This window comes from Rousettus aegyptiacus, unplaced genomic scaffold, assembly GCF_014176215.1.
Source record: "Rousettus aegyptiacus isolate mRouAeg1 unplaced genomic scaffold, mRouAeg1.p scaffold_m13_p_8, whole genome shotgun sequence".
In the NCBI taxonomy this organism is placed as follows: domain Eukaryota; kingdom Metazoa; phylum Chordata; class Mammalia; order Chiroptera; family Pteropodidae; genus Rousettus; species Rousettus aegyptiacus.
This window is the reverse complement of record NW_023416311.1, coordinates 20477781-20499351: the sequence shown is the minus strand read 5'-3', so window position 1 is coordinate 20499351 and position 21571 is coordinate 20477781. Positions and strand designations below refer to the sequence as shown.

Sequence of the window (21571 nt, the reverse complement as noted above, 5' to 3'; positions counted from 1 at the left end):
TTGGCATATAATTGCTCTTCATATTTTATTATGATCCTTTGTTTAGCATGGAGTCCATAGTTATTTCTCATCTTTCATTTCTGATTTTATTTATTTGAGTCCTCTCTCTTTTTTTCCTTGATGAGTCTGGTTAAGGGTCTCTCAATATCGTTCATCTGTTCAAAGAACTGGCTCTTAGTTTCATTAATCTTTTGTATTGTTTTTCTAGACTCTATTTTATTTCTGCTCTGATCTTTATTATTTCCTTCATTTTGTTCACTTTTGGCTTTGTTTGCTGTTCTTTTTCTAGTTCTTTTAATTGTAAGGTTAGATTGTTTATTTGCGCTCCTTCTTGTTTCTTGAGGTAGGCCTGTATTGCTATGAATTTTCCTCTTAGAACTGCTTTTGCTGTGTCCCATAGATTATGAGTTTTTGTGTTTTCATTTTCATTTGTCTCTAGGTATCTTTTGTTTTTTTCCTTGATCTCATTGATAACACATCCATTGTTTAGTAGCATGTTACTTAGCCTCTATGTGTTTGTGTATTTTCTAGTGTTTGTCTTGTAGTTGATATCTAATTTCATACCATTGTGATCAGAGAAGACGATTGATATGATTTCAATCTTCTTAAATTTATTTCAACTTGATTTGTGTCTTAACATGTGGTCTATCCTTGAAAATGTTCCCTGTGCATTTGAGGAGAATGTATATTTTACTGCTTTGGAGTAAAATGCTCTGAAAATATCTATTAAATCCATCTGTTCTAGTGTGTTTTTTAGGCCATTGTTCCTAGTTGATTATTTGCCTGGAAGATCTTTCCATTGGTGTCAATGGGGTGTTGAAGTTCTACGATGAGTGTATTATTACTGATCTCTCTTTTTATGTCAGTTAATAATTGCTTTATGTATGTATTCCATTTGCATGAAATATCTTTTTCCATCCCTTTACTTTCAGTCTGTGTGTATCATGTGATCTGAAGTGGGTCTCTCGTAGGCAGCATATGCATGGGTCTTGTTTTCTTATCCATTCGGCTACCCTATGTCTTTTGATTAACCTTTTACATTTAAATTGATTAGTGATAGGTACATAGTTACTGCCATTTTATTATTCATATTTGTGTTTTCCTTTCTCTTTTTTACCTCCTTTCTTTTTACAGAAGTCCCTTTAACTGGCTTGTTAGTGATGAATTCCTTAAACTTTTCCCTATCTGAGAAACTATCTTACTTTTCATTTTAATGGAAAGCCTTGGTAGGTAGAGTTTTCATGGTTGTGATTCTTGTTTTTCATAACTTTTAATATTTCTTGCCGGTCCCTTCTGGCCTGCAAAGTTTCTATTGAGAAATCAGCAGACAGTCTTATGGGGGTACCCTTGTAAGTAACTCACTGCCTTTCTCTTGCTTCTTTTGAGAATCTTTCTTTGTCTTTTGGCATTTTAATTATGATATGTCTTGGTGCAGGTCTGTTTGAAATCCTCTTGTTTGACTCTTTCTGCTTTCTGAACTTGTATGTCTAATTGCTTTCCCAGATTAGGGAAGTGTTCTGTCATTATTTCTTCAAATAGATTCTCAATCCCTTTCTCTTGCTCTTCTCCTTTGGGTACTCCTATGATCTAGATATTACTATACTGCATGTTGTCCCAGAGGTCTCTTAAACTATCCTCATTTTTAAAAATTCATTTTCCTTTTCTGTTGTTCTTATTGGGTGTCTTCTGCTACCTTGTCTTCGAGTTTGTTGATTCGATCTTCTGCTTCATCCAATCTACTCTTGAATCCTTCTAGTGTATTCTTTATTTTAGTTATTGTATTCTTCATTTCTGTCCATTTTTTATGGTTTCTATGTACTTTTTAATGCTTACTCTGTCTCCGTTGAGGTTCTCAATGTGCTTATCCATTTCTCCCCTAAGCTCATTGAGCATCTTTATAACCATTATTTTGAACTCTGTCTCTGAAAAGTTGCTTGCCTTTATTTAATTTAGTTTATTTTCTGAAGTTTTCCCCTGTCGTTTCATTTGTGGTATGCTTTTTGTTTTCTCATTTTATTAGCCTCTCTGTGTTCATTTCTATGTGTCAGGAATATTTGTTTCATCTCTCTGCCTTGGCCAGATGTCCTAAAGTGGAAGGTGTCCTGTGTGGCCCAGTGGCACATTCTTCCTGATTTCTTTTGCCAGGGACTCTGGACATAATCTTTGTGTGGATTGTATGTGATCTTCTGCTGTAGCTAAAGCCTTATTGTTATTAGTACTTCAGTGGATGGGATTAATGCTGAGATTGACAAATTGTGGGAATTGGCTACACCCACAGAGTAAGAATTGCTGTGTGTGGGTTGACCAAATAGAGTGGAATTTTCCCTAGCAGGCTTGTGTACTTGTTGCAACTACCCTTTGTATCAGGATTTGCTCTGTTGTGGTCTAGTGCCAACCTCTGGATGCATTGGTTTTGTGGCCCCTTCGGAAGCGCTCCCATGTATGCCAAGGTCAGGCACTGCTTTTGATTTCTCAGGGCTACTTGGTGGGAGCCACAAAGTGATCTGCAGATGATCATTGCCTATGCTGGATCTATAGGTAAGTGTAAGAGACAACGCTAAAGGCATGGTCTAGTTATCCCCTGTCCCTGATGTCAGGAAGTTATCAGAGGGACCAGTTCTCCTCAAGGCCTGATGCCGCCTGTCAGTTGTCCATAAATATCTGAAACTGAAAGAGCCTCTGGGTGATATGCATGTATGGTAGTACAGGGACCCTGGGAATCACCTGGAACTATTGAGTAAATTTCCCCCTGCCACTGCAGCATCAGTTTACTTGGCAGCACTGTCTTTTGTGGCTCTCTGTACAATTTTTCAATCACAGCAAGGCCAGCTGCTGCCTACCTCAGGCCTGAATGTACCACCCCTGGGCAGGGGCAGCTGCTTATAAATGTGTGGTGGGCACTTTGTTTATTGGATGAGACAAAAGCTCAGGGAATGAAGGGGCATCCGGCCAATAGCCTCAGTTTTCTGCAATTTCTGTCTGCACATTCCTGCAGTCATCACAGATCTCCTGGAGACAAGCAGCTGTCTGGGGCAGTCTCACAGACTCTTGCGATCCCCTCAAGAGATATTGCAGCTTGGACAGATAGCAGTGGTCGGCCCACAACTGTTTTCCCCAAAATGCGCTCACTGCACTAACTAAGGTCTGTTGCCTATGCAGAATGCACAACCCCAGAAACAAGCAGGGCAGGGGAGGCTGCCTGTCAATGTGCTTTCGGCACTTTGTGGCTTGGTTGAAGTGGGATCTCAGGGAGACAAGGGCCATCAGGCTAATGCAACCTTAGTTTTGCTTTGACTTCTGTGCCCAGGCTTTCCCACTGTAGTCACAGATCACAGTGAGACCAACTGTCATCTGAGGCAGTACCACAGATCCCTGTGATCCTTGGACACAATATTGCAACTCTTGCAGGCAGCAAAGTTCTCCCTGTAACTGATTTCCATGCAGTGCCAGCTCTGTGATAGCCAAAGTTTATTGCCTATGTGAATTGGAAGAAGGCAGGGAGGGGACAGGGCCATGGTGGTTTAGTGTCAGTGGGTCAGTCTGCCTGGCGCAATTTGTGGGTTGGGTGGGGTGGGGTCTCAGGGAGATAATGGCCTTCAGATCAATACATCCTCAATCTTACTGCAACTTGGGTAACTGTTTGCATGTTCCCAATGAAGTCCCAGATCACAGCAAGACCAGTTGCTTTCTGAGTGTAACCCAGAGATCCCCAAGATCCTCTCAAGTTCAAGTTGACAGCAGTGATCTGCCTGAAACTGCCTCTGAATTGTGAGTTCACGGTGTTGGCTACCAGCTGTGAATGTTTGGCTCTGAATTGGTACAGGGTGTGGCAGCCATCCAGCAACAAAAGCCCCAGGCAATCTGCAGGTTGGGTGGGGTGGGCTGATCTCCATAGGCCAACACTTCCTAATGGCCCTGTGGGAGAGGTCTACACAGTCAAGTTGGAGTGGCCCGTAGATTGCCCCACAGAGGAGCCGAACTAAGGCACAATGGTGGCTGCCTGTCCAGCCCTCGTTCTAGTGCCAGGTAATGCAGACTTTCTCAGTATGAACTCTTTGCTAGCCTCTGACCCACCACCAGTGCCCTGGGTGAGTGTCAGCAGGTCAGAAAGTCTGTGTGGGCCCTTCAAAGGGGCATCTAGAGTTTCAGTCTACTTTCGTCTCATCCAGATGGCTGAAATCCCCCCTGGTTTTTACACTCAGAGTTATTGGAAACTCCTCTTCCCCGAATGAGGCCAGGGAAACCTCTGCGGCCTTGCTCTCTCTTCCAGTGATCCTCCACCACCCATGTGGATGAGTCCAGCTAGATTCAGGATTTTCCCCTCCTACTAGCTTCTTTGTGACTCCTTCTTTATATTATCAGAATTACGTGTTATGATCAGCTGGGCTTCAGGTGATTCTCCACATTGATTATTTTATAATTTGATTGTAATTTTAATGTGGACCTGGGAGGAGGCGAACCTTGCTTTTACCTAGTCCACCATCTTCCTCTTCACAATTTGGCCTATTTACTTTTATAAGTGTATACTTTCTACTTCTTTGATTTCTATTTTTTAAATTAATCTGTTGGGGTCACATTGGTTAATAAAATTATATAGGTTTCGAGTGTACAATTCAATAATACATCATATGTATATTGTATTGTGTTCACCATGGAAAGTCAAACTTTAATTTTATAGTTTTTATTTCTCTCCTAGGATATTTGTCTTTTAACTCATTGCATACATACTGTCCTTTATGTCCTTAAGCACATTTATAATAGCTGCTTTAAAATCCCTCTCAGCAATTCTAACACATAGGTCATTTTCACTGATTGTTTTGATACACAATATCAAGTAATTTTAGACTATAACATGAATATTTAAATATTACCCTTCAGTTTCGAGATTCTATCATATTCTTCTAAAGAGTGTTGATTTAGCAGGCAATTACCTTGTTTTGTCTCAAAAGGAAAATATGTCTCTTGTATGATAGCTCAAATATCCATTAAGTTTTTTCACCTATAACTGAACTGTTTATAACCATTTTCATGCACTCTGCTTTAGAGTTCAGCCTGAAACTTTCATATAATACATATACAGAATTTGAGACCCTTCTCTCTTCTTATCTTCTTACTGAGATTCTGCTCTTATTCTCCAGCCACTGTGGTTTCTCTAAACCCTTTCCTTTGGTCTTTCATGCAAAAAAATTACTAGGAGATTTGTTTTAGAATATTTGATGTCTTGTGTGGCACTTCCTTTGACTTATACTCAAGCTAAAATTTATCTAGATAGAAACTCATCATGCCATCTCTTCTAAGTTTGGTCTCCCCTTCAGTATCTGCCCACTTTTGTTCACTCTCCAGTTCTTCAGATCCTTGTGTATTTATTTTTTGCAGTTTCTAATTATACATGGGAAGGTGGGATGTGTAATTTGTGATGCTGGAAGAAAAACAGTCTCATTTAAAGAATTGTTTTATTTCAGACATTGTGTTTTCCCATTCTGGTTTCCATTTACTTTTGGAATTTTTATACCTATTCCAAAAATTATCCATCGCTTTATCTATTATATCCACCTTTCTATGTATATTCTTAAGCAGATTCATAGCAGTTATTTTGTAGTATGTGTCTGACAATTCCAGTATCCTCATTGTGTGGGTCTTTCTAATGATTGTGTTTTTTGGCTATGAATACATTTTTTTCCTGCTTCTTTACATTTAGTAATTTTGATTATTCATTGAGTACTGTGGCAAGTATATTGTAGAATGTCTGTATTCTGTTATTATATTTCTCTAAAGAGTATTATATTTTGTTTAGCAGGCAGTTAGATTACTGGCAAGTCATTTGGACCCTGTTGAGTCATGGTATTATGCTTTATAAAGGTAGATCTATTTTAGTTGTACCCTTTGATCTGGAAGTAACCCTTTGACTTAGAACATAATCTTTAATTCTATAGCAAGGAGTTATAAGAGATTAAATAAAAAGTCCAAAGTGTTTATAAAACTTGTATAACTTGGGAGAAGCTTGAACTTTAAACTCTGTTTCCTTAGAACTTCACAGGACCAATTCTGAAATACCAGCTCAGGAGTTTCAGAATGGCAACTGTTCTCTCAATTTTCACTAATCTTTTTGTAGTAATGGCTGCATATGCAGAGTTAGGCTTAGTCAAGTATTCTAAAATTTTAGATTTGGGTTTCTCCTCTCTGTAGCTTCCTCTTCCAGGATTTCTTTCTCAATATTCTGCTATTTTGGTTTTCCTAGTATCTTAGACTTCTCAGCCCAAGATTGTTACTCCGTGCTTATGCTCTACTTCCCAAACACCTCATTCACTGGGGAGTGATTCATGAGACTATGTGGATAAATGTGGTTTCATTTATTTTGCTACCCTTGTTTCCAGGGTTTGATTTCTTCTTGTTTTGCCTTTTTTTTCTTCCAGTGCCTTCAAAACAGTTGTTTTGATTGTTAATATGTGAGGAAGTAAAATGCTATAAGTTACTATGATATCACCATAAAGAAGGAATGTACACACAATTTTGTACCTTACCTTTTTTACTTAATATTTTCACATAAATATTTTTCAGTATATTAAAGCACTTGCCATAATAGCTCTAATAACTTAAGAATGCCCCAATGTGTGAATAAATGTACCATTTATTTGGATATTCTCTTATTTCAGGGAGTCATATATTTGAATGTTAAAAAGAGAGCTCAAGTAAACAGTTTCTACAGAAAGCATTTGTGAAATTTTGTAGTCATTTTGGAGATATTTTCAGGGATTAAATTGCTATAGACAGTTAAGCCTTCTTTGAATTGTTTTTTTCCACCATTTCAAAATAATCAATTGGTAACTTTATGTGTAATATTTATCAATTTCTAATTTTCTAGGTTATTAGCAATAGATTCATTTAATGATTTGATAAAACGAGTTCTCAGAGAGTGTATGACAAATTTAAAGTCAAAGTTTTTGTTGCCTTTTTAAAAAATTTCAAATTGACTTTGGTTTTCTTACATGTGTTAACATATATTGGGTTACTTAAATATATTAATACACTGAAACAGAATGAAAGGATGCTAATTTTAAATTTTTTTTCTTAACACTGAACTTCATTTTGGTATTTCTTTAATTTCTTATCTTTAAATTTAGAAATGCAATATCTTTGAGTGTGATTACAGATAGAGTTACTATTTATAAAAATGATAGCAAAATGTATGTGTCTGAACAAAGATTTCTTTGCTCACAAATTTACTTCATTTCATCTTGCTCGAATATGATAATCAAATGATAATCCAAATTTCTTTGAAATATTATAATTATGTTTTCATTTATATTTCCCTTTTTAATTAAAATCTTTTTTTTTCTTAAGAAAAGAGAAGATAATATTCGTTGCTTAAATATGCTTGGTCATTTTGGTTTTGAATGTTTGCCTCATCAGTTGGTGAACAGATCTATTCAACAAGGATTCTCTTTTAATGTTCTCTGTGTGGGTAAGTGCTAAACTTCTCATCTGAATTATTACTTAATTTTTCCAAATGCTCATTTTAACTTATCTTCCTCAGTGTAACACTGTACTGTTAATTCAAGAACATATCTTTGTTTTCATTGATTTCATCTTCTAGCCATGCTATTTAAACATTTTTTCTTTAAATGTTTCAGTGCTTTTCAAAATCAGATATATCTTTGTGTATATTTTCTTGTTATATTCTGTTAATGACCAAAGATGCCAGGATTAACATACAGTTTCAAGGACATCTCTGTTTTTGAAGTATTTGGGACCTTTTATAGGAGTTCAGAAGTTTCTCCTTCTCAGCCATCTTACACTCCTTTTTGATGTATCTATCTTTATTACAGGGGAAACAGGAATTGGAAAATCAACACTGATTGACACATTGTTTAATACTAATTTGAAAGACAAAAAATCCTCACACTTTTGTTCAAATATTGAACTTAAAATTCAGACATATGAACTTCAGGAAAGCAATGTTCAGTTGAAATTAACTGTTGTGAAAACAGTGGGATATGGTGATCAAATAAACAAAGAAGCCAGGTTAGTATTTTCTTATTTTAATTAAAAGCTTTTCTTATTTTAAGGATTTTTCATCTTTCTCCATAGACTAAATTGTAATATTCTTTAAAGACAATTGAAAACTTTCCTCCCAAATTTTAGTTCCCTAATCAAATATTGTTCTCTTCTTAGTATAAAATTGCCCTTTTGTATCAAGTTGTCTGTTTCCTTACTGTATTTTTTTCATTTTTTAAAAAATTAAGTTTATTGAGATAACAATGGTTAATACAGTTATATAATTTTCAGGTGTACATTATAATTTGACATCTGTGTATTCTATTGTGTGTTTACCATCCCAAGTCCAGTTTCTTTCAGCTACCATGTATTTGATCCCCTTTAACCACTTCACCCTTCCCCTCAACCCTATACTTGACCCCTTTACCCTGTCTACCTCCCCCAACATCCCTACCCCACTAGTAACCACTAGTCTATAGTCCATGTCATGAGTCTCTGTTTGTTTGTCCTGCTCATTTATTGCTTTAAAGTTTATATCCCACACATAACTGATATCATGCGATTTTCAACTTTTTCTGTCTGGCTTATTTGGCTTAGCATAATTATCTCCAGGTCCATTCATGTTGTCACAAATGGCAGTATTTTATCTGTTCTTATGGATGAGTAATATTCCATTGTATATATGTACCACACCCTCTTTAGCCAATCATCTATTGTAGGACACTTCGGTTGCTTCCATTTTCTGGCCACTGTGAATGATGCTGCTATGAACATCGGTGTGCAAATATCTTTTTGCATATGGGTTTTCAAGTCTTTGAGGTAAATACCTGATAGAGGAATTGTCAGATCATATGGTAGATCAATTCTTAGTTTTTTGAGGAAACGCCATACTGTTTTCCATAGTGGCTGTACCAGTTTGCAGTCCCACCAGCAGTGCATAAGGGTTCCTCTTTCTCTACATCCTCTCCAACATTTGTTATTACTTGTCCTGTTGATTATAGCTATTCTAACAGGTGTGTGATGATATCTCATTTTGGTTTTGATTTGGATTTCCCTAAGAGCTAGTGATGTTGAGCATCTTTTCATATATTTTTTGGCCGTTTGTATGTCCTCTGGGGAGAAGTGTCTGTTCAGGTCCTCTGCCCATTTTTTGACTGGATCATTTGTTTCTTTTTGTTGTTATTGAGTTGTATGAGTTCTGTGTATATTTTGGATATTAGGCCCTTATCAGAGGTTTTGCTTGAAAAATGGTGGAAAACTAATATTTTCCCATTTGGATGATTGTCTCTTTACTTTGCCAACGGTTTCTTTCAATGAGCGGAAGCTTTTTAGTTTGATGTAGTTCCATTCATTTATTTTTGCTTTTACTTCACTAGCCTTTGAGGTCAAATTCATAAAATCCTCTTTAAGTCCAAGGTCCTTGAGTTTAGTTCCCATGTTTTCTTCTGTGCATTTTATTGTTTCAGGTCTTCTATTCAGGTCCTTAATCCATTTTGAGTTAATTTTGGTGTGTGGTGATAGATAACTGTCTAGTTTCATTCTTTTGCAGGTGGCTTTCAATTTTCCCAGTACCATTTATTGAAAAGGCTTTTCTTTCTCCACTGTATGTTTTTGGCTTCTTTGTTGAAAATTATTTGCCCATATAAATATGAGTTTCTTCTGGACTCTCTATTCTGTTCCACTGGTTCATGTGTCTGTTTTGCTGCCAGTACCATGCTGTTTTGATTACTGTCATTTTGTAGTATAATTTGAAGTTGGGCAGAGTGATGTTTCCAGCCTTGTTCCCCCCCCCCGCCACCCCCCCCCCAGAATGGCTTTGGCAATTCAGGGTCTTTTGTGTTTTCATATAAATCTGATGACTTTTTGTTATACTTCTTTAAAAAATGCCAATAAGATTTTGATGGGGATTGCATTAAATCTGTATAATGCTTTATGTAATATGGTAATTTTAATTATGTCGATTCTTCTAATCCATGAACACAGAATGTCTTTCCATTTCTTTGTATCTTCCTCAATTTTTTATAATAGGGTCTTGTAGTTTTCATTATATAGGTCCTTCACATGTTTCATTAGATTTGTTCCTAGGTATTTTATCCTTTTTGTTGTAATTGCAAAAGGAATTATTTTTCCACTTCTTTTCCTCATGCTTTATTATTAGAGTATAGGAATGCTATGGATTTTTCAATGTTGATATTGTATCAAGAGATTTTACTGTGTTTGTTTATTGTTTCTAGCAGTGTTCTTATGGAGTCTTTAGGGTTTTCTGTATAGAGAATCATGTCATCCACAAATATTGACAGTTTGACTTCTTCGTTTCCTATTTAGATTCCTTTTATCCCTTTCTCTTGTCTGATTGCACTCACTAGGACCTCCATGTTATATTGAATAATAGAGGCGATAGTAGACAGCTTTTCCTTGTTCCTGATGTAAAAGGGAAGGTTTTTAGTTTTCCACCATTAAGTATAATGTTGGCTGATGGTTTGTCATAGATGGCCTTTATTATGTTAAAGTACTTCTATACAGATTTTGTTAAGAGTTTTGATCACGAGTGGGTATCTTGTTGAAGGCTTTCTGTATCTATTGATATGATCATATGATTCTTTTTTTTAAATTTCCTTATGTGATGCATCAAATTAATTGATTTGCGTATGTTGAACCATCCTTGGGTCTTTGGAATGAAGTGCACTTGATTGTGGCATATAATATTTTTTATATGTTGCTGTATTTGGTTCACTTGTATCTTATTAGGATTTTTGCAACTGGGTTCATTGGTCTGTAGTTTTCTTTTTTTGTGTTATTCTTACCAGGTTTTGGTATCAGGATGATATTTGCCTAATAATATGAGTTTAGAAATATTGCCTCCTCTTCAATTTTTTGAAAGAGTTTGAGGGGAATAGGTATTACATATTCTTTGAATGGTTGGTAGAATTCACTGGTAAAGCCATCTGGTCTTAGACTTTTACCGTTTGGTATGTTTTTGATGATTGTTTCAATTTCCATATTCCTGATCAGTCTATTTAGACTTTCCAGATCTTCTTAATTTAGTCTAGGAAGGTTGTATTTTTCTAAGTACCGGTCCATTTCTTCTAGGTTATTAAATTTGGTGTTATATATTTTTTCGTAGTATTTTTGTGTGTTCCTTTGTATTTCTGTGATGTCAATCATAATTTTCCCTCTTTCATCGCTGATTTTGTTTGTGTCCTTTCTCTTTTTTCTCATCAGGGGGTTGTGAATTTTATTAACCTTCTCAAAGAACCAGCTCTTTGTTGTATTTATTTTTCCTATTGCTTTTTTGTTTTTAATTTCATTTATATGTGCTCTAATTTTGATTATTTCTTTCTTTCTGCTGACTTACGTTTCATTTGTTTTTCCTTTTCTAGTTTTTAAAATTAAAGGTTAGGGTGTTTAATTGGGCTCTTTCTTGTTTTTGGAGATAGGCCTTTAATGATATGAACCTTCTTCTTATGACCGCTTTTTTCAATGTACCAAAAGTTTTGATATGTTGTGCTATCATTATCATTCATTTCCATGTATCTCTTAATCTGTTTTTACTTCTTCAGTGACCCAGTTATTCTTCAGTAGCATGTTGTTTAATCTCCATGTATTCATGGTTCTTCCTGCTTTTGCAATTGATCTCTAGTTTCAAAGCATTGTGGTCAGTGAATATGGTAGGTATCATTTCAATACTCTTATATTTGTTGAGACTATCTCTGTTTCCCAGTATGTGGTCGATTCTTGAGGATGTTCTATATGTATGAGAGAAAAAAATGTATATGCAGCTGTTTTGAGATGGAAGGCTCTGTAAATGTCAATTATGTCTAGTTCATCTAATGTGTCACTTAAGGATGTTATTTCCTTATTGATTTTCTGTCTGGATGATCTCTCCATATTCGAGAGTGGGGTATTTAGATCCCCTACTCCGATAGTGTTTTGATCTGTTTCTCCCTTTATTTATGTTAGTAATTGCTTTAAATATTTCTGGGCTCCCTGATTGGGAGAATAGACATTAATAAGTTTTATGTCTTCTTGGTGCATGATTCCCTTTATCATTATGAAGTGTTCCTCATATCTTTCTTTATCTTTTTTTATTTTGAAGTCTATTTAGTTTGATATTAGTACCGCTATCCCACTTTTTTCTGAATGCCATTTGCTTGAAATCTCATTTTCCACCCTTTCACTTTGAGTGTATATTTGTCTTTGGAGCTGAGATGTGTGTCCTAGAGGCAGCATATGATTGGGTTTTTTTTTTTTTTTGATCCATTCTGCAACTCTGTGCCTTTTTGTTGGTGAGTTCAGTCCATTGACATTTAGGGTGATTATTGCAATATAGGGTATTCTTATAGTCATTTTATTTTTTGCTTTCTGGTAGCTTGGTGCTTCTATTGCTTCCTTGTCCTTGTGTTTCTGTTTTCTTTATTTTGTTTGGCTTTTGTGGGTTTTGCCTTTGCTTCTTGTTTTATGTTATATACTTCAGTTCTGAATGTTCTGTGTGTGGTTACTATTATGAATATGTAAAGAATAGTTATATATATATATAACTATATATATATAACTATATATATATATAACTATATATATATATAGTTATATATATATATATATATAGTCGTCCATTTTGTTCTGCATGTGCCTTATCTCCATTTCCCCTTTGAGAATTTGGATGTTTGAATTCTCCCCTTTTCATTCATTGTTTTCTCAATTTGTTTCTATGTATGCTGAATTTTCACTATTGTTTTGCTATAGCAATTCTCTTCTTATTATTTAAGCTTGTAATGCTCCGTTCTTAGTAAGAGTTGCACTCCTCTGCTTCTGTTTGTGCGATAGTCACTTTACTCCTAATTATGTATTTTTTTTTATTGTTTTAGGTGAGCTGACCCCTCTTACTATTTCTTATAGTGCAGACCTCATAGTGGAGAATTCCTTCACTTTTTGTACATCTTGAAAGGTCTTACTTTCTCCTACAAGTCTAAAAGAGAGCTTAGCTGGATACATTATTCTAAGCTGGTAGTTTCTTTCACTTAGTAGTTTGAATATTTGACTCCACTCTTTTCTGGCTTGTAAGATTTGTGCTGAGAAGTCCGAGGATAATCTATTGGGTTTTTCTTTATATGTTACTGTTTTATTCTCTTTGGCTTCCCTGAGAATTTTATATTTGTCGTTGATTTTCGATAATTTTAATACAATGTGTCTTGGAGAAGGTCTTTTTGGGTTGAGGTTATTGAAGTTGGTGGTTGTGGCTCAGCTTTGGTTTTGCAACCACAGTCGGTAAAAATCAGCTGTTGTTTTTCTGCCATCCCACTTCTCTGCTTTCTGTCCTGATAACTAGGTACTGCTGCCAGCTGTGTGAAACTCACAGCTCTGTCAGACAGGTCTGTTCAGGGAACTCACTGCTCTTTCTTCCCTTCCCCTCTTCCGACAGGGAACTTGGCAGCTGAAAGTTCCCTGGCAGGTTCTTTATTTGTCCCAATCCACCGCCTGACACCCCGGGTTCTGACCCGTGGTAACTTTTATGCGCAGATCTGACACTGAGACGTTTGGGTGTTTTTTTTTGTTGTTGAATTTTAGATGTTCAGCTTATTGTTATTTGAAGGGGAGAGATCTAGGGATGTCTCTCACTTCACCATGTTTCTGTGGTAGCTCTTATGCATAAATCCCATGCTCATATGTGCTAGTGTGCAATTTGTGTGTTTTTTGTTTAGTTTAGATGTTTAGCTTATTGTTGGTTGAAGAGGAGAGATCTAGGTACATCTCTCACTTTGCCATGTTTCTCACCCCAAACAAGCTTCGCTGTGGGACTAGACCCAGGGTGTCTTCAGCATCCAGGTACATGTCAGCCTTCACTTTACTGGTAGTTGCCCATGTGACAAAGTGAACACAACCATCAATAGCATGGCTTACCCAGCCAATGGACTCTGTTCTCCTTTCTTTATTCCTATTTTTGATACATGTTTTTTCTTCTTAACAAAGCCCCTCCAACATTTCTTGTAATACTGACTTGGTGGTGATGAATTTCTTTAGCTTATTTTTATCTGAGAAGCTCTTTATCTATTCTTCAACTCTAAATGACAGCTTTGCTGGATTAATTTTTCTTGGTTGTAGATCCTGGGTCTTCATCCTGTGAAATGTTTTGTACCAAGCCCTTTTGTCCTGCAGTTTCTTTTGAGAAATCAGCTGTCTATGGTTGTTCCCTTATAAGTAATTATCTGTTTTTCTCTTGCTGCTTTTAATATTCTTTCTTTGTATTTAACCCTTGACATTTTAATTGTGATGTGTTTTGGTGTGTGCCTCTTTGGATCCCTGATTTTTGGAATTCTCTGAGCTTCCTGGGTTTTTATGTCCATTTCCTTCGCCAAGTTAGAGAAGTTTTCCATCATTATTTTTTCAAACATCTGTCGAACATCTTGTTTTCCTTCAGGTACACCAATCAGATGGATATTTGGACCCTAATTAGTCTCCTTAAATTATTTTTATGGTTTGACATCCTTTTTCTTGACATTCTGATTGCCTGTTTTTGGCTTTCTTGTCCTCTAGATAGGTCTTTTGATCCTTTTCTTTATTCACTTTATTCATCCCTTTGTTTATTCTATTTAATATACTTCTTATCGCAGATAATGTGTTCTTAATTTCTGACTGGTTCCCTTTTATAATTTCTATTTACATTTTTATGGTTTTTTTAAAATTTCTTTGTTAAAGTTCTCATTGAATTTATCTATACTTCCCAAAAGTTCATTGAGCATCTTTATAACCAGTGTTTTGAACACTGTTATCTGTTAGATTACTTGACTCCATTATATCTGTATCTCTGTTCTGTTTCATATGGTTTCTGCTTCTTTGTGTTCTCATTTTAGTTGCCTTTCTATGTTTGTTTCTATGTACTAAGCAAAGCTCTTAAGACCAGGAGTGGTCTTATTAGTGTGTATTGTGAAGTGGCACAGTCCTGAGAGGGGTTTAGCTGCAGGCCAAATTTAGCCTAAGCCTCTGCCCCTCCACGGCCACATGTTAAAATTAGCAAGAAATCCACAGATGGCCACACCAGAAACTGAGGCCAGCTGGCTCCAGTATGAATCTAGGCACTACTCAGAAAGGAGCACCTGACTTGCTGAGGATATACCTGGATGTGGCCTGGGTGGGGCCGTGAGTTGGGGAAGTTGGAGTTTCAGGGAATGCTCTGGGCAGAGTGACCTCTGTTATCCAGTTTGATGACTTCACGGCTATGGCAGCTCTGTGTCCAGGCCCCGGGAGAGGGGAGGGCTTAATAGGGAATAATGGATACCGCTGGACACTTCTGTGCAAGGCAATTCTCGCTTTGACCCTCACTTTGACAATGTCTCCCTGTAAGTCCCTGGTGCCTCCTGCACTCAGCCAAATTGATACTGGTGCTCAGGGCAAGCAGATCTGTCACCACAAAAATCTACTCATAGACATGAGCACTTTAAGAGGCGTTTCCCACTGGCACTGCCCCTACCGCTACTGCTGCCGTGCTCAGCAGTCCTCTATCTCACTCAGCTGCTCGAGACCCAGCAGCCCTGCATCCTTGCCCCATCCTATCTTCTGCCTTTGCAGGGTGATTTCTTGGATTTCTCCCTAGTTATATGGCTTGTTCATTTAGATCCCAGGCAATTATTTGCTGCTGCTCCTTGTCACAACTTCAATTTGATTCCCTCTGGCCAGTTTTTCTCTCCCTGGGCAAATAATTTTTGACAAAGGAGCCAAAAATATACAATGGAGGAAAGAAAGCTTGTTTAATAAATGACGCTAGGAAAACTGGAAAGCCATATGCAAAAGAAACTAGACTGCGGTCGCCATACACCAAAATTAACTATAAAAAAGATGATGTATTATCTTGAAACCTATATAATTTTACTAACCAATGTTACCCCAACGACTTTAATAATAATAAAAAACTGAAGAGGAGGAAATATATCTTGACTGATGCTATGAGGCCAATAGTTTTTTAATAATACAGCCAGGCTAAAATACTATAAGAAGAGAAAAGCACACACCAATATCTCTCATAAATATTGTTGTGACGATCCCCTACAAAATATTAGCAAACTCAACAGTAAAATAAAAGGATTATTACCACAAGGAAATGGGATTTATTTCCAAGAATGTAAAGAGAATTTAACTTGAGTATTAATTAATACATCACATTTTTAGAATGAAAAGGGAAAAACAGATGATTATCTGAATTGATGCAAAAAAATGCATTTGACATAAATCAACACCTTTTCATAATGACAGAAAACACTCAATAATCTAGGATTAAAAGTAAACTTCCTTAACATGATAAAAACCATATATGCATATCCACAGTAAATATCATACTCAGTGGCAAAGCTGAAAACCTTTCATCTAAAATCAGGAACAAGTCAAGAATGCCTACTTGTGCCACTTCTACTCAACATAATATTGAAAGACATACTAAGACCAATTAGGAGTAAAAAACAAAAACAAAAGAAATCCAACTGGCAAGGAAGAAGTGAAATTATCTTTGCAGATAACATGAAAACAGTCTCATCTACAGTAACATAAAAAAAGAATAAAATACTTAAAAATAAGAAGGAGGTAAAAGACTTGTATACTAAAAACTACAAAACATTTATAAAAGAATTTTAAAAGACACAAATAAATGAAAAGATACACTGTGTTCATTAATTGGAAGATTTAATATTATTTAAATACCCATCCTACTCAAAGCAATCTACAAATTCAGTGTTATCTTTATCAGGTTTCCAGTGGCTTTTTAAATACAGAAATAGAAGAAAGAAAACAGTACCAAAAGTCATACAGAAATGAAAATGTTTCTAAATAGCCAAAGCAATCTTGAAAAACAAATAATGAAGCAGAGTGTGGGAAAATGGTGTAGATGATAGAGGCTCTATTCATCCCTCTGGAGACCAAACAAAGTTGTGATAGACATAAGGAGTAAACAGCAAGGAAAAATTCCCTGAGATCTAAATGAATAAACCATAGAACTAGGGAAAGAACTAAGAAATCACCTTATACAACAGAAGGTAGGATGGGGCAAGGCTGCCCGGTCCCTAGCGGTTGAGGGGGACTGAGGCTCTGTCAGCAACAGCCGACAGCTGCAGAACCCTCTTAAAGGGGCCGTGTCCATGAGAAGACTTTCTTATGGCTGTGTCCATGAGCGGACTTCCTGAAGCACCAGTGCCAGTTATGCACAGGGGGCATCAGGGAATTGCAGAGGGATACAGAGTTGTCTGAGTGAGGGCCAAGGTGAGACTTGCTTTTAATAGAAGTGCCAGTGGTATCCATTGTTCCTCTGTTGAGCCCTACCCTCTCTCAGTGTGCACATATAGCACCACCATAGCTGAGATGTCATCAAACTGGATAACACCCAGAGGATTCCCTGAAACTTTGCTCCCCCAACTCACAACCACACTCAAGCTACATTCAGGTGCATCTTTGTTAATCAGGTGCTCTTTTCTGAGCATCACCTAGACTCACACTGTGGGCAACTGACCATGGTTTCTGATGTGGCCTATAAGCAACTATAAGCAGGGCTAAACACCTACTACACAAAGCCACACTAATAAGATCAGAAATTTATGAGCTTTGATTAATACATAGAAACAGACACAGAAAGGCAGACAAAATGGGATGACAAGGAAGCAGAAACCATATGAAAGAACAGAACAGAGATCCAGATATAATGGAGTCAAGTAATCTAACAGATGCAGAGTTCAAAAAACTAGTTATTAAGATGCTCAATGAACTTTTGGGAAGTGTAGATGAATTCAGTGAGAACTTTAGCAAAGAGAATAAAAACATAAAAACGTAAATGGAAATTATAAAAGGGAACCAGTCAGAAATGAAGAACACATTACCTGAGATGAGAAGTATATTACATGGAATAAACAGAGTGAATAAAGAAGAGGATCAAATGACCTATGTAGAGGATGGGAAAGCCATGGACACTCAATCAGAATGGCAAGAAAAAAGAAGCCAACACTATAATAATAATTTAAAGAGCCTATGTGATACTATTAAATGTAAAAATATCCATGTCATAGGAGTACCTGAAAAAAAAAACAAGATATTAAAGGCCTATTTGGAGAAATAATGATGGAAAACTTTCCTAACCTGATGAAGGAAATGGACATAAAACTCCAGGAATCTCAGAGAATTCCAAAACTCAGGGATCCAAGGAGGCCCATATCAAGACACATCATAATTAAAATGCCAAAGGTTAAATACAATGAGAGAATCTTAAAAGAAGCAAGAGAAAAGCAGTTAGGTACCTACAAGAGAGCACTCATAAGACCAGCAGGTGATTTTTCGAAAGAAGCTTTGCAGGACAAAAGGGCTTGGTACAAAATATTTGACGTGAGTAAAACCCAGGATTTAAAACCAAGAATACTTTTCCCAGCAAAGCTATCATTTAGAGTTGAAAGACAGATAAAGAGCTTCCCAGACAAAAGTAAGTTAAAGGAATTTATCACCACCAAGCCAGTATTACAGGAAATGTTGGAGGGACTTCTTTAAGATGAAAAAAACTGTATCGAAAACAAGAATAAAGAATGGTAATAACTGCATTCCAATCAACAAGTACTTCGAATGGAAAAGAATTAAGTGCTTCAACCAAAAGACAGAGTGGCTGAACAGATAAGAAAACAAGACCCCCTGCCTATGCTGCCTAGAAGAGACTCACTTCAGATTAAAAGACACACAGAGACTAAAAGGAAGGGTATGGAAAAAGATATTGCCTTGATGAACCTAGAGGGTATTGTGCTGAATGAAATGTGTCGGATAGAGAAATACAGATATTTCATGATTTCACGTATGTGTAGAATCTAAACAAAATCATCATCATCATCAACAACAACAAATGTGGAAATAAATGTGTAGGTACAGAGAATATTTAGAGGCATACTAGATGGGAAAGGGTTTGGGGGGGACAAAAAAAGGCAAAGGGATTAAGAGGTACTAATGGATAGTTGCTGAATAGACATGGAGCTGTAGAGTGTAGCATAGAGAAGATAGTTAATAATATTGTAATACATATATAAGGGGGAAGAGGGGTACTAGATTTAGTGGGAGTATTATGGATCTCTGATCCTTAAGCTATACAACTGAAACTAGTATATTATTGTATGCCAACTATAATTGAAAAAGATCCTCAATGAATTGTACAATGTAAATACAAGCAGCTAATTGTCTATTATATTTCAATGAAGATGGGAAAAAAAGAAGCACGAGGTTTTCACACTTTCTAATTTCAGTATATATTACAAAACTTCAGTAATTAAAACAATGTGGTAGCAGCCTAAAAATAAACATATAGAGCAATGTAATAGAATAGATTGTCCAGAAATAAATGTGTGCATATACAGTCTACTAATGTTTGAAAAAGGTACCAAGAATACGAAATAGTGGGAGTGGCATCAGCATAATCACAGAATAGAAAGTCCAAATCCTTTTTCCCCATAGAAACAGAGATTTTACAAATATATAAGTAACAATATTACTTTTTGGAGAAGTCTAGAATCTAGTTAAGAAGTCCTCTAGACAAGCACAAGATAAAGATCAGCTGCATGAGACACCCAAGAAGAGTAATTTCACTTTACCTATGTTAATCCCTGCTCCAAGCCATTACAGCTCAGGACTTAGAGATGTCACAATTCCTCCCAGAGGATGGGAGAGAATGGGAATAGTGTCCAATACCTCCAGTCTTTTAGTAATCTCAAGGGGCTGGTTTCTCTTTCACCTCACACGCATGGTTAATAAAACTGGCATTGTTCAGGTGCCTGGGGAAAGAAACTAGGGGAGGCAGGCATCTCACTATAATCAGCAATGCTCTCTGAGAGGCTTGGAGAAACTGCATAACTGAAGCTTCTCCTTCAGGAGAAAAGGAGTAGTGGAGCATGTGTTCAACATCTCCGGCCTCTCAATGCATCCACCAAGAGGTTGAATTCTGCTCTGCCTCACACAAAACACTAAAATTCTGGCATAGTTCAGATGCCTGGAGAAACTGCAGCTGTCACAAATCTGCAATATAGGGGAAAAGTGTATAACTAAAGCTTTTTTCCCCAGGAAGGAGAAGGAATAGTGGTGAATGCTGCCAGTATCCTCAGTCTTTCAGCACACTGCCCAAGTGGCCCATTTCTCTCTCACATTACAGAAATCACTGATAGAACTGAAATGGCTATATATTATAGAAAGCAAGAGGTTAAGTGTTCCCTTTGACTCCACAAAAAGATTGGATATCTAGGGCAGCTAGGAGCAAAGATCCAGCATCCCTGGCCAGGTTAACTGGTGATTGTCTTTCACAGTCAAAGCCAGTCTGTAGAAACTAAGTAAAGGAGCTATTATTCAAATGTTCAGACACTAATGAAGAGCTAAAAGGAACATATAAAATAAGGAAAACATGATACGACCAAAGAACAAAATAAATCTCTAGTAAATGACCATAAAAAATGAATTCTATAAATTGCTTAACAAAGAATTCAAAATAATCACCCTAAAGAAATACAGTGAGTCATAAGAGAACATGAATAACTAAATAAAATCAGAAAAGTAATATGTAAACAAAAGTGTAATATCAGTAAACATAAAAATGACAAAGGAGAAACATGGAAATCTTGGAGATGAAGAATATAACTGAACTAAAGAAAATATTAGAGGGATTCAACAGTAATTTGATTAAGCAGAAGAAAGAATTACAAATTCAAAGACAAAAACCATTTGAAATTATCCAGTCAGAAAAACAAAAAGAAAAAAGTGAAAAAAGCCTTAGAGAATTATGCAACTCTATCACAAAAACCAATATATTTATCATGAGAGTCCTAGAAGAAGAAGGGGAGAAATGGGCAGCAAACTTATTTAAAGATATAATGGCTGAAAACTTCCCATATGGAGAGAGGACAATGTACTCACATTTATAAAACTTGAAAGACCCTCAAAAAAGGTAAGCCTTAAGAAGTCTACACCAAGACACAATATATTCAAATTGCCAAAAGTCAAAACAAAGAAGAACTTTTGTAAACAGCAACAGAATTGTAATTCATCATGTATCAGGAAACACATGTATAACTATCAGCTAATTTCTCATCATAAAATTGCAGGCTATAAGGGAATTGGATAATATAATCAAAGTACCGAAAGAAAAAATATCCAACAAAGAATACTATACCCCCACAAACTACCCTACATAAATGAAGGAAAAATACCTCACAAACAGGTAAAGAGGAAATTCATCACCACTAGATCTGCCTTAAAAGAACTACTAAAGACAGTTCTTCAAGTTGAAACAAAAGGCACTAAACAGTAACACAAAGCACATGAGAGTATAAAAAACAAAGATAAAGGCAAGTATATAGCCAGATAGAAAATACTGTAATACTGTAATGAAGACATTAAAACACTTTTACCTCTAGTATAAAACTTAAAATAAAAAGGTATTATAATAACCACAAACACAAAAACCTGTTAATGAATATACCACATAAAACTATGTAAACTTTAACACCAAACACATAAAATAGGGAAGAGGTGGAAGTGTAAAGTTTTTGCATGTGATTAAAGTTGTTACTAAGTTAGACATTATAACTGT

General features: G+C 36.2%; 1 protein-coding gene across 1 annotated transcript in view; it reads left to right on the top strand.

Moving 5' to 3' along the window:
* Nucleotides 1–21571, top strand: part of SEPTIN14 (septin 14) — a 99672-nt gene that overhangs the window by 13615 nt on the left and 64486 nt on the right. Inside the window, exons 3-4 of the mRNA XM_016138509.2 lie at nt 7342–7462; nt 7827–8022. Coding sequence (XP_015993995.2) covers nt 7342–7462; nt 7827–8022 — 317 coding nt within the window. The remainder of the gene's footprint in view (nt 1–7341; nt 7463–7826; nt 8023–21571) is intronic.